The 13,365-nt window shown below is 49.2% G+C and overlaps 1 protein-coding gene across 1 annotated transcript in view; it reads left to right on the top strand.

Annotated features, from left to right (window-relative positions):
• Positions 1-13,365, top strand: part of CFI (complement factor I) — a gene marked incomplete at its 5' end in the record, with an annotated part of 98,540 nt that overhangs the window by 41,920 nt on the left and 43,255 nt on the right. The window contains 2 exon segments of the mRNA XM_030190814.1: positions 3,484-3,516; positions 12,258-12,293. Coding sequence (XP_030046674.1) covers positions 3,484-3,516; positions 12,258-12,293 — 69 coding nt within the window.

Raw genomic sequence — 13,365 nt, 5'->3', positions numbered from 1 at the left:
CAAGGGCTCACTTTTCCTCACTAACGTGACACATGCATTTTATCAGCATATTCTAACCACAAGGTTGTATAATGACACTGCATACAATTGTGCCTCAGTGTACAGTACAAGAGAAAGAAAAAGGTTTCTCATGAATGATCCAAAAATACACCTACTTAAAAGGGGTGTAAACACAATATACCACTAATAGTAATTATATTGCAAACACCTGAAAGTTAAAAAAAAAAAATCACAACTAAGAGAGCCTGGTCATACCTTTGCAGCACAACAATATGGTATTTAAAGGATTTTTAGAAAAATGGGAAGAAACAAACCAGAGTTATTCACATACAGTACTTCTCTTCATAGGGTCAGCACTCCTCTTCAAATGGTGTAGTTTTCATATATTCACTGCTATTGGCTGCTTATATGTGTTTGTCGTAGTTCAAAGGTCATATCTCAGAAAATTCATCTTAAAACGTCAAAATACCATTATAAAACTGTGCCGAAATGGAGTTACCACCCGGCTACTGCGTGGCTGTTGTGGTAATTTCAATTTTGGTGTGCATCCAATACGCATGTCCGAAAAATAATTTTTATTTTCAGATGCACGTATTGGATGCGCACAGGTCATTACCTCCTGGTTACCGCATGAGACTTTACCACTAGGTCAATGGCTTGCGGTAAGGTCTCAGACCCAAAATGGACGCGCAGCAATTTTCATTTTGCCGTACATCCATTTTTGGCAACATTTATAAAAAGGCATTTTTTAAAGGTGCACTGAAAAATGATTCTATGCATACCCAAAACACGCATCTACACTACTGCAGGCCGTTTTTCAGCACATCTTTGTAAAAGGCCCCTTAATTTTTTCATTCTTCTCATGCACATGTATTCACACTGAACATACCTGTCCTATTTGTGTAAGTATTTTGTACTTATTTATTCATTTTTTAGTATTTAATTTTATGTTTGCTACATTTTATGTATTGTATTAATTATTTATGTTTATTAACGGATTTTTATGTATATATTCTTTGTTTTAGTTTTACCCCTGATGCAGCCTGTGGGCGAAAAGTGGCCACGTTGGATAATTCTTCAATAAACCACTTCTCTTTTTATTATTATTGATCTACTTTTTTTTTTGTTTGTATGTTATTTAAGAGCAGATCATTTTTAGCCTCTTTCTGTTTGTTTTTGATATAGTATCTAGGCAGGATTTTAGACATGAAATATCCCCCCTATGAGATTTGTCTCAAGAATAGAATTAAACTCCTTCGTTCGTAGGCTTGTTTCTCTTGGCTTCCAATATTATTTTTTTGTTCATGTTCCTCATTTTATAGTTAAGAAAATAAATGAAAACACAAAAATGAAAAGTTACTTTCACAAAAAGACAGTCATCATATTGTTGTCTGTTGAAACAAAATGTCTTCCCCTTCCCTTTAATTATCTGAAGAAATCAACCCTTAACTAGTTAAAGGTCGTCTGTACAATTGTTATTCCTGCTTTCTTGCACTTAAAAGGTCATTGTTTGCATGTAATCATTGTTCTCTGAAACATCAAGGGACAAACTCCATATAACTAATCCATCTACCTGTCAAGAAATTGTTCTTATTTCAAAATATGATGGTGGGGTTCCATAAAGTGCTGCCTAGTTTTAGATGGTAAGAAGGTGCATAAATGGCCTTTTATATAATACCATCTAGCAGAAAAGTAGAAAAAGTACACAACATGATTTGATGGTGCATACTCTGCCAGAGGGTTTACATATGGGTGGAGCACACAGGCACACATATACCCACAGATTCTATAACAGTGTGTGCGATTAAGCTAATGAGCGTTGATAACAGCACTTAACAACCAATAATGAGCACTAATTAGCCCTGCTTAGAATTTAGGCACACAACTCGCTAAGCGTATTCTGTACCAATGTGCGCTGAACTTCTAATGCACACAGGCAAAAATGGGCATTGGTTTGGGTGGGGAAATGGGCATTTTGTGGGCATTCTATAATTTAGGTGCCTAGTTATAAAATATGGCCCAATGCACCTAAATCTACGTGCCAAGATTTTTCATTGGTGTAAATGGATGCGTGTAGATTTAAACCAAAAAAAACAAAAAGGCACACAACTGCTTACAAAACAGTAGATTAAAAAAACAACAAAGCCTTGGAATCAAATGCATTTATTTGGAATAATACCCGACATCATACATCATGTAAAATTTTTAATCTACAATTACTCACATGAGAACAGTTATTCCAAAAATCTTTTGGAATAACTGTTCTCATCTCACTACTAGTGTATATGATATACTTATATACACTTTTGATAGGTATGTATCAAGAAATTTCTTCCCCTCTTCATTGAATTGTTTTGATTCTAACTGTATGATCTTAACATTTTTTTATCGAGAGGTATAAATGTGATGTGAGTAATTGTAGATTAAAAATTTTACATGATGTATGATTTTAATGATAATTATAAATATTTGTTTTATAGATGATATCATGTAGGTCCATACATATTTTTTAGAACTTTTGAAGGATTGTTTTATATATGTTGAATCTTTTTTAAATAATTGCTTTTTATTAGTTGAATCGTGCTTATGACATTGTTAAATGGTTATATATGTTTTTACATTTGTGTTTTGTTTTTATAGTTTGTACCCCTGACGCAGCCTGAGGGCGAAACGTGGCATTTGATTCCACTGCTTTGTTGTTTTTTATCTGCGTTTAGATTTAGGCACTGAAATATCAACTGAGCGTTTCTAGAATAGGCGCCGATTATAGAATACGCTTAGTCCAGCACTGATTATTTTAGGCGTCATGCAGAGAATCTCCTCCATAAAGAGTTCTATCATTTATGCTTGTAAGTGCTAATTTCTAGGTGCAGGCATTTACACTAGCTATAGGGCTGGTGTAAATGATTGTGCCTTAATTTACATATTTTTTTGTTATTTTGGCTAGTATAGGTCTATAATAGGCTTTGGGGTACTGAGTACCGGCACCTTTTCCATTGTCTGCTAAAATTGACCCATGGAACCCAAGTTTTAATGAAAGAGCTCAGGCTCTACACACCAATTCTGTCTTGTCATAGATTCTATGACTGGTTGCAGGTGGCCTGGCTATTATGGGGTGGGTCTCTCAGTGATCACCCCACTCCTGAAGGGAGGCCTAGCATTTGAGTACCGGCACCTTTTTTGCTAGAAAAACAACACTGGGCATTATTATCAGAGCCTACAGAGGATAATTCTATAATCTAGGTGCCTGCATTTACATGCCCCTTGAGTGATTCATTGTGAATATCCTGACTGGCTGGGATTCCCTCAACACAGGTTTGGAAATCACTGCCTTACCTGGTCAAATTAGCATGATAAATAGCGCGATTTTATAATTATATTAATAATACTAAAAATGCATTTCTCTGGAAACATTCAGCTTATTGTGCTTATGGAACAAATTGGTGAACTTACCAAAGAAAATATTTTATATTATATCCCCAGATACGACTACAAAGACCATAATAAAAGATGAAGGTAAGTATTTAAATTAACGATATAAACGAGTTAGCAAATTTGTCACTTATTATTTTTTATTGGAGTTTTTCATCATGATTTTTGATATTTAGAAGAATTATTTATTCTTTTGAATTTTGTAAACATCTCTCTTAGGGCTCCTTTTACAAAGCAGCACTACCGATTAGCATGTGCTGAATGCAAAGAAACCTTTGGGAATTGAATGGGCTTCTTCACATTCAGCGCATCATTAACTGGTAATTCCGCTTTATTAAAAGAACCCTTAGTTAATTATACATGTTAGCAAAGTATACCTCATAGTATTAGTGTTTGGTACCAGAGGCTGCAGCTCGTGGAAGTGCACTTTTGGATTAGAGGGACAGTTAGGAGGTCTGGTCTTAAATGGGTCCGGTAGCTGGATAAAGCCCAGCAGGACAGCTTGCTGCAATAACCCTGCAAGCACAGCCTTGGATTATTTTACCTAAAAGGATAAGTATTGGACTGGTGGTGCTGTAAATATGTAAACACCCTAGGATTATAAGAGCTGCTAATGTAGTGGATAATAGTTTTACCAATAGTCTAGGACCGGCACAAAAACCTCTTTCAGTAAGTTGAACTGTTGGATATAAAGCAACTGTTTGTTACAAGATAGCATGAAATTTGGATCAGGGTGGCCAAAAGACAAAACCAGGCCCAGGACAGAGCCACTGCCCTTCCTCCAGTGCTGTGCTGGAGCCGGCTCGCACCGGCTCTGCAGAGCCAGTTGATAATTTCTGAAGAATTTTGCGAGCCGGTTGTTCAGCTGAGGGACGGGACAAAGTTGTTTTTTTTTTCCCTGGCTGGAGGCACGCATGCCCACCCCGCACACACCAGCTGTCACCTGATATTGGCAGCCCTGCCTCTTCGTGCTGCATTGGGCTGATTCCAGTGGCGTACAGATGGCGGGGTAGGGGGGCGGACCGCCCGGGTGGAAACCAGTAACTATCTGTATTCTGCTCCGTCCGTGCTGCATCGGGGCGCGCCTTACCTCTGCGGCTCACTTGTCTCCTCCCAGCGGCTCCTCAGTCCTCTTCTTGCTCTGTCTCTGCCTCGCCAGTGCACCCTTCCTACTGCAGTAGCGGCTCCTCCCAGATCCTCTCGCTGTCTCTCCGATCGAGTCCCGCCCATCTTGTACGTCACGACGCCTGCTTCTCCCCCTGCGGCTCCCTGTCCCTGCGCGCCAGACTGAATATGCGCCCTTCCTGAGACTAACGGCTCCTGCAGCAGGTGTTTTTGGCTCTGTCTGTCCCAGATCGCGGCCGACCGCACGACGCCTTCTCTTCTGCTTCCTGCTAGTGCACAGTCCTCCTCCACCACCCCTGCCGGCCACCGGGCCACCAGTCTATCGTCGTCCACTCCTGCTCCGACTTCCAGAGTCCCCCTCCCTCCGACTTCCAGGATCCTTCCCCCACTCCGACTTCCAGGGTCCTCCCCCTCCCTCCCTCCGAATTCCAGGGTCTTTCCCCCCTCCCTCAGAGTTCCAGGGTCCTCTCCCCCCTCCCTCCAACTTCCAGAGTCCTCCTCCACCCTCCCTCTGACTTCCAGGGTCCTCCCCCCCTCCATCCGACTTCCAGGGTCCACCCCTCCCTCTGACTTCCAGGATCCTTCCCCCACTCCGACTTCCAGGGTCCTTCCCCCCTCCCTCCGAGTTCCAGGGTCCTTCCCCCTCCCTCTGAGTTCCAGTACCTTCCCCCCTCCCTCAGAATTCCAGGGTCCTTCCCCCTTCCCCCCCCCCCCCCGAGTTCCAGGGTCCTCCCCCTCCCTCATTCTGAGTTCCAGGATCCTCCCCCTCCCTCCAAGTTCCAGGGTCCTCTCCCCCTCCCTCCGAATTTTAAGTCATCTTACCTCATCGTGGGTTATGCCGGCAGCAGCAGTGAAAAGCGTGCAGGCTCAGCGCTTCATCCCTTCCCCTCTCTCAGCTCTGGTCCCACCCTCATTTCCTGTTTCCGCAAGGGCAGGACCAGAGCTGAGAGAAGGGAAGGGCTGAAGCGCCGAGCTTGCACGCTTTTCACTGCTGCTGCCGGCGTAACCCCTACGAGGTAAGATGACTTTTAAAATTCAGAGGGAGGGGGGAGGACCCTGGAACTCAGAGGGAGGGGGACCCTGGAACTCGGAGGGAGGAAGGGACTTTTAAAATTCTGGGCTGGCGAAGGGAACTTCCAGTGGGTGAAATATTGGGAGTGTTGGAGCGCCCACAGCACCCACGGAGTCGGCGCCTATGCTCCTGCCTATGTGGAAACAGGAAGTACTTCATACAGGAGGAGGTGGGACAAAGCAGGAAGAAGGACCTGTGGTGGTGGAATTGCGTTAAAGCATTAACTCAATAACCCGGGTCCCGGCATACAAGAGCAGGACAGAGACAGACCAGGGGAGCAGATTCTTCTTCCTGTGTGCCTGCCACCGGAAGTCTTGTTGTCAGCGCCAGGCTCCCCTTGGAGGCCAGGCCCGGGGGAATCTTACCCTCCCCCCTCTCGGCAGCCCTGATTTGGATATCTTCCTGTTGCAGCGTTCCAGTAAAGTTCTGTTTTGCATAAAATACAAATCCTAGCGTGGAGAGTTTCTTTGGAGTGAGAGTGAAGTTAATTTGCTCCCGGACTGATAAAGAAATACAGTAAAAGCATGGTTTTAAAACTCTATGGCCTATCAGGATCAAGCATGGCCACGGCCTGTGTCTAGCTCAGAAAGAAATAAAACTTTTGTAGTGACCCTGGTTCGGGTGCTGACCCAGAGAGCTAGCTGGTGCCTGGAACTTTGTGATGAGACCAGGGTTATAAGTGGCATCAGATATGTATGTTAATGTCACTTAGGAGTTATCAGCACACAGGATATAAGCCAAGCCAGGGGAGAGGTGAAGAAATGCTGGGGAAAGTGGTGTTCTTGCAGTGTTTATCCAATAAACACCAATTCCTCAGCGACCCTCCAGACCGGTCAAGACGCGTGGGTTATGCTCGCCTACCAGCAGAGGGAGACTGAGAACACTAACTTCAACTATGTACATATAACCTGTGCCCATCCCACAAAAGCCAGTATTTTCTCAGTCTCAGCAGAGGGTAGACAGGCAGCCTGTGCAGCTTGTCCGGTCTGGTAGGAGTCAGGGATCAGGAGAGTTTTAGCCTGGTCTATTGTTCATTCCTGAGGAACATCCCTGTGCCTGGACTACTCTGTGTGCTGGGGGTTGGTGGTGCCAGTGGGGCCTGCCATTGTCCCCCCTGGGATGTCACACCCGGGTGGCCGGGTCCCTTCCCCGAGCTAGCTCTCCAGTTTGGGCAGCTTTGTGCCTCGGCTGCACTTGTTATATTGCAGCCTTGAGTGCCAGGGATTTAATAGCAGCAGGGCTCAAATTGTGCTGCAATAAAGTTAAAAAAAAAAAAAAAAAACTTCATAAAGACCCAGACAGTGTGGAGAGCGGTGCAGCTGCACTCCGGAGTGCCGGAGCTGGGCAGCCGTTCGAGTTGGGCTGTGAGTGACTTCTTTGGGGCGAGTCCCAGTTCTTTTACCTTTGGGGAGTTTTTGGCACGAAGATGGCCTCGAAGCCGCTTCGCTGTCGTTTTTGCGCGCGTCGGGGGGTCGATGCGATTGGCGGTTCCTGCCGCTTTTGCGGGGAACCGAAGCCTCAGTCCTCAGCTCCGCCGGTGTTAGCGGCGGAGCTTCCCGCGCCAGCCTTGCAGGAGGTTGCAGGGGCTTCGGCTAGCGGTTCAGCGGCGGTCCCGGTTTTGGCGGGAACCGCCGCCATCTTGGATTCGGGCCCGAGAATACCGGATTTAGTCGGCGGTCCTCAGGGCAGCCCGGTGGCTGGTGCTTCTGGAGGGGACGTTTCGGGAAGGATGGGTTTCCCTCCGGAATTTGTTTGGTCCTTATTTCAAGCCTGGCAGGCGGGACCATCGCGCACGGAGCCCCTTAGTCTGGGGGGGGGGCTTGGGCGCTAAGAGGCCACGTGTTGAGTGGGCTGAGGACCTGGACTGTTTTTCTCCTCCAGAGTCAGAGGGCGACTTTAGTCCCCTGGAGGAGGAGGAGGGGTCCTTGTCCGGGCCAGATAGAGAGACAGTGCCCGGGGAGGATCCGTCGGTGGTCCGCATTTTTCACAGGGAGGAATTGGCGGATCTTATTGAGCAGGTGTCTGCTATGCTCAAGTTTGACCCGGCAGTAGATCCGGCTCCCTCTGAAAAGCAGGACCCGTTGGTTAAGGGGATCCGCAGGGTATCTCGGACTTTTCCTATGAATGCGGATCTTAGAGAGATGGTAACGCAGGAATGGCTCTCGCCAGAGGCGCCTTGTAAGGTGGCACGGGCCATGGCTAAGCTCTATCCCCTTCCGCAGGAAGATAGAGACTCTTTAAAGCCTCCGACTGTGGATGCCGTAGTGACGGCGGTGACTAAGGCTACTGCAATTCCTGTAGATGGAGGGGCTGCCTTGCGGGACCCTCAGGACAGGAAATTGGAGACATTCCTGAAGCGCAGTTTTGATTTATCGGCGCTGGCTTTGCAGGCTTCAGTTTGTGGAGGTCTGGTGGCTCGAGCATGTTTCCGCTGGGCTGAGAGGCTGCTAGATGCTCCGCAGGTTGATAGAGCCGCCTTAGTGCAGGATTTGGCAAAGTTGAAGATGGGCTCGTCCTTCTTGGCAGATGCGCTATATGATTTGTTGCGTGCATCGGCGAAGAACATGACCCTCGCAGTGGCGGCTCGAAGGGCCCTGTGGTTGCGGGGCTGGCTGGCAGATGCTGCGTCCAAGGCAAAGTTGTGTTCGCTTCCCTTTAAGGGCGCTTTGCTTTTTGGAGACGAATTGGATAAGTTGGTTAGGGGTCTTGGTGATACTAAGATCCCGTGGCTTCCAGAGCTTCGGCCCAAGGCGTCTAGGGGCTCTGCTGTGCGAGGCCGTTTTCAGGAAGCTAGACGGTATCGGCCGGGTAGGTCCTCGGGGGGGTTCCGGGGTCGTTATTTTCAGAGAACCCAGCCCTTTCGTGGGGGCCGCCGGGGGGGGCGAGCTGCCTCTTCTGGAGCGGCCAGTACGTCCCGTGGGTCGCAATGATGGTTTGGGGGTCCAGCCTCTGGTTCGTGAGGGGGCTCGCTTACGCTTGTTTTACCAGAGGTGGGCCCAAATCACGTCAGACCAGTGGGTACTGCAGATAGTGCGAGACGGGTACGCGCTGGAGTTCGACGGTCCTCTGTCCGATTTCTTTCTCGTCTCTCCCTGTCATTCAAGGCGCAAGGCAAGGGCAGTGCGAGACACTCTGTCACGTCTGGTAGAGTTAGGCGCTGTGGTGCCTGTTCCGCCAGAAGAACGAGGTACCGGTTGTTACTCCATTTACTTCGTGGTACCAAAGAAAGAGGATTCTTTTCGGCCCATTTTAGACCTCAAGAGGGTCAATGCGGCTCTAAAGATCCCTTCCTTTCGGATGGAAACGTTGCGCTCGGTCATTGTAGCGGTTCAGGAAGGGGAATTTCTGACTTCATTGGATTTGACAGAAGCTTATTTACACATCCCCATTCTAGAGGCGCACCAGCGTTTTCTTCGTTTTGTGGTGTTAGGGAGTCACTTTCAGTTTTGTGCGCTCCCATTCGGCCTGGCTACAGCTCCTCGCACTTTCTCCAAGGTGATGGTGGTCGTGGCAGCGGCGTTACGGTTGCAGGGCATTTTGGTGCATCCGTATCTCGACGACTGGTTAATTCGAGCCAAGACGCAGGCGGAGAGCGAGGAGGCTACCGCCCGGGTGGTGTCCTTTTTGCAGTCGCTGGGTTGGGTTGTCAATCTGGCCAAGAGTCACCTAGTCCCGTCACAGTCTCTAGAATATCTGGGAGTTCGGTTCGACACGGAGCGAGGCCGGGTGTTTTTGACGGCTCCTCGCATTTCCAAACTGCAGATTCAGATACGTCAGCTCCGAGCTCAGAGGGCGCCTGCGGCGCGGGAGTATCTTCAGGTGTTAGGTCTGATGGCGGCATCTATAGAGGTAGTACCTTGGGCCAGGGCACACATGAGACAGTTGCAGAGTTCGTTGTTGACTCGTTGGTCCCCTCAGTCCCAGGAGTTGGAGGAGCGGTTAGCGCTGCCGGAGAGGGTTCGGCGCAGCCTCCGCTGGTGGCTTCACACTCCGAATCTAGCGAAGGGTATGCCGCTAGAGGTGCCGAATTGGGTGTTACTGACCACGGATGCGAGTCTGTTAGGCTGGGGGGCGCATTGTCTAGGGCAGGTGGCCCAAGGGCGCTGGACGTCGGAAGAGGCGGCGTGGTCCATCAACCGCCTGGAGACTCGGGCAATTCGGTTGGCTCTTCGGTCCTTCCAGAGTCTGCTAGAGGGCAAGGCGGTCAGAGTTCTTTCCGACAATGCCACGGCCGTCGCTTATGTGAATCGGCAGGGGGGGACGAAGAGCCCGGGATTAGCCGTAGAGGCAGCGGAGTTGTTGGGGTGGGCAGAGGCTCATCTTCAGGCTCTTTCGGCAGGCCACGTAGCAGGAGTGGACAATGTGGACGCGGATTATCTGAGCAGGCACATGTTGGATCCCGGAGAGTGGGCTCTCCATCCCTCAGTGTTCGAGCGGATAGTGTTGCAGTGGGGTCGGCCGGTGTTGGATCTCATGGCATCGGCCGACAATGCGCAGGTCGCGCGGTACTTCAGTCGTCGAAGAGATGCTCGAGCCGAGGGTCTCGACGCGTTGGTTCTGCCGTGGCCGACTCAGCAGTTGCTCTATGTGTTTCCGCCGTGGCCGCTGGTGGGCCGCGTGGTACAGCGGATCTGTCGTCATCCCGGCTTAGTGATTCTGATAGCGCCCAATTGGCCTCGTCGGCCATGGTACGGAGATCTGGTGCGGTTGTTAGTGCAGGATCCTTTTCCCCTGGGGTCTCGGGTGAGACTGGTGCAGGGGCCGATCGAGATGGCCGACCCGTCTCCATTCTTGCTTACGGCTTGGCTCTTGAAAGGCACAGATTGAGAAAGAAGGGTTTCTCGGCCAGGGTCATTGATACAATGTTGCGTTCGCGTAAGAAGTCCACGTCGTTGGCTTATGTGCGGGTGTGGCGCATCTTTGAGAGTTGGTGTCTTGAACGGAATGTTGTCCCTTTGCGGGCTTCGGTGATGGAGGTTTTGGAGTTTTTGCAGGATGGTTTGGACAGGGGGCTCTCCCTTTCTTCCCTGAAGGTGCAGGTTGCTGCTTTGTCTTGTTTCAGAGGTAAGATTGGAGGACTCTCCTTGGCAGCTTCTCCGGACGTAGGGCGGTTCCTGAGGGCAGTGAAGTTGATTCGGCCGCCCCGTCGTCCGATGGTTCCGCCTTGGGATTTGAATTTGGTCTTGGAGACTCTGGTGGGTCCTCCGTTTGAACCATTGGCGTCCATCACATGTAAGGATCTTACCTTGAAAACAGTTTTTCTGGTGGCCATTGCTTCCGCTCGGAGAGTTTCAGAGTTGCAAGCCTTGTCTTGTAGGGAGCCTTTTCTGTCCTTTGCGAAAGAGAAAGTGACTTTGAGGACGGTTCCTTCCTTTGTTCCTAAGGTGGTTTCAGCGTTCCATGTGAATCAAGTGATTTCGTTACCGGTGTTGGGGGATCGTTCGGGGGATGCCTCTCAGCGTCGGTTGGCTAAGTTGGATGTTCGGCGCGCCTTGCGGTCCTATTTGAGTAGAACGCGAGAATTCCGGGCTTCGGATAGGTTGTTCGTTTTGTTTGGAGGTCCCAAGAGAGGAGCTGCGGCCTCCAAGGGGACTCTGGCCAGGTGGTTGAAGGAGGCTATTGCCTCGGCTTATTTGTTGAGGCGGCGTTCGGTGCCCCCGTTACTTAAGGCGCATTCAACTCGGGGGGTTGCGGCTTCCTGGGCGGAGAGTAGTTTTGTTCCTCCGCAGGACATTTGTAAAGCAGCGGCATGGTCGTCCATTCATTCCTTTGTGAAGCATTATAGGATTGATGTTCAGGCAAAAGAGGATGCATGTTTTGGAGCGGCTGTGCTGTCTTCTGCGTTGCGAGGGTCCCACCCTTAAGTTTCTACTGCTTTGGTACTTCCCACGCGTCTTGACCGGTCTGGAGGGTCGCTGAGGAAGGTGAAATTAGGCCTTACCTGCTAATTTTCTTTCCTCTAGACCCTCCAGACCGGTCAAGAGCCCGCCCTATGGATTTCAGAGATATTGTTCGTATCAGAAGTATTTGAGCCGTGTTCTGCTATGACTATTCCTTTTATCTTTCACTGGGTCGGAGAGTTTTCTTCGTCCATAATACTTGACAGAGTGGGGCGCTTGACGTTCCGTCTGTCTGAGCACACTGTTGGTGTTGACTATTGGTTTTCCAGGTACAGGGGTTTTCTAGATTCAGAGTTCAGGTTGCAGGGGGTTTTCTCTGCTTTGCTAAGCGTATACTGGCTTTTGTGGGATGGGCACAGGTTATATGTACATAGTTGAAGTTAGTGTTCTCAGTCTCCCTCTGCTGGTAGGCGAGCATAACCCACGCGTCTTGACCGGTCTGGAGGGTCTAGAGGAAAGAAAATTAGCAGGTAAGGCCTAATTTCACCTTGAGGGTGTTTTATAATTGTTTATCAGCTGAAACCTAGAATTAGAAGCCCCATATGTACAATTTATCGTGAATCAGAAAATAGAAAACAGGGCACTTCCACTTCAGCTCTCAGGAGCTTTACATGCCCTTACAGGATACCCCAGTTAATCTATTCAACCAACCACTGTTCATAGGATGGCAAAATAAAATACAAAATATGTTGTATATAACAAAACTATTATTTATTGTTTTGTTACAGAAGATAGCACAATTGTACAAAACAGTATGGATAATGGTAAGTATGCTCCAACTTTTTAAAATTTAGGTTACACTTTTCCTTTTAATAAAAATTAACATGGATTTGAAAGTCCCTCCAGAACTTTCTTGCTAGGAAGAATACAACCCTGCCTCTCCACTAGTTTATTTCAGGGCAGGGGCGTATCTGAACTGCGGCGGTAGGGGGGGCCAGGGCCAGAGTGAGGGGGCACATTATAGCCCCCCCCCCCGCCACCGCCATTGCCGATCCCCCTCCCCCCAGCCAATCTCCCCCCTCCGTTGTTGTCGCCTACCTTCGCTGGCAGAGGACCCCAACCCCCGCCAGCCGAGGTCCACGTCCTCCTGCCGCTGCCGGCTGCCGTTAAAAGAATTCCGTCAGCTGACGGGGGACCCCCAACCCCCGCCAGCCAAGCCGAGGTCCTTTCATTTCTTCTTCCAGTAAAGCTGGTGCCGAAAGTTTCTTCTGAGTCTGATGTCGCTGCACGTTGTACGTGCAGGACGTCAGACTCAGAAACAGAATGAAGCTCATTCTGTTTCTGAGTCTGACGTCCTGCACGTACAACGTGCAGCGACATCAGACTCAGAAGAAACTTTCGGCGCCAGCTTTACTGGAAGAAGAAATGAAAGGACCTCGGCTTGGCTGGCGGGGGTTGGGGGTCCCCCGCCAGCTGACGGAATTCTTTTAACGGCAGCCGGCAGCGGCAGGAGGACGCGGACCTCGGCTGGCGGGGGTTGGGGTCCCCCGCCAGCGAAGGTAGGCGACAACAACGGAGGGGGAGGGTTGGCAGCGGTAGGGGGGTCCAGGGCGAAATCTGCGGGGGCCCAGGCCCCTGAGGCCCCACGCAGATACGCCCCTGTTTCAGGGGGTAACAGGAGTAGACAGTGACTTTTATTTCTTATATGGTTGTTTTCACTGTCTTCTTCTACTCCACCCTACCCTCTGGGTGCAATCCTATCCCCCATCTCTATTACCCAAATATAGTGTCCTCCAAATGTAAGAACTATGACTAACTTGCATCTACCACCAGATTCTGTATAGTTTGCCCAAATTTGGACAAAGATCCCAGATCCATACGTAAATTAGTCAATTA

The sequence above is a fragment of the Microcaecilia unicolor genome, chromosome 2, assembly GCF_901765095.1.
Source record: "Microcaecilia unicolor chromosome 2, aMicUni1.1, whole genome shotgun sequence".
NCBI classification, from domain to species: domain Eukaryota; kingdom Metazoa; phylum Chordata; class Amphibia; order Gymnophiona; family Siphonopidae; genus Microcaecilia; species Microcaecilia unicolor.
The sequence above is the reverse complement of the archived record's forward strand: the minus strand, read 5'-3'. Positions and strand labels throughout refer to the sequence as shown.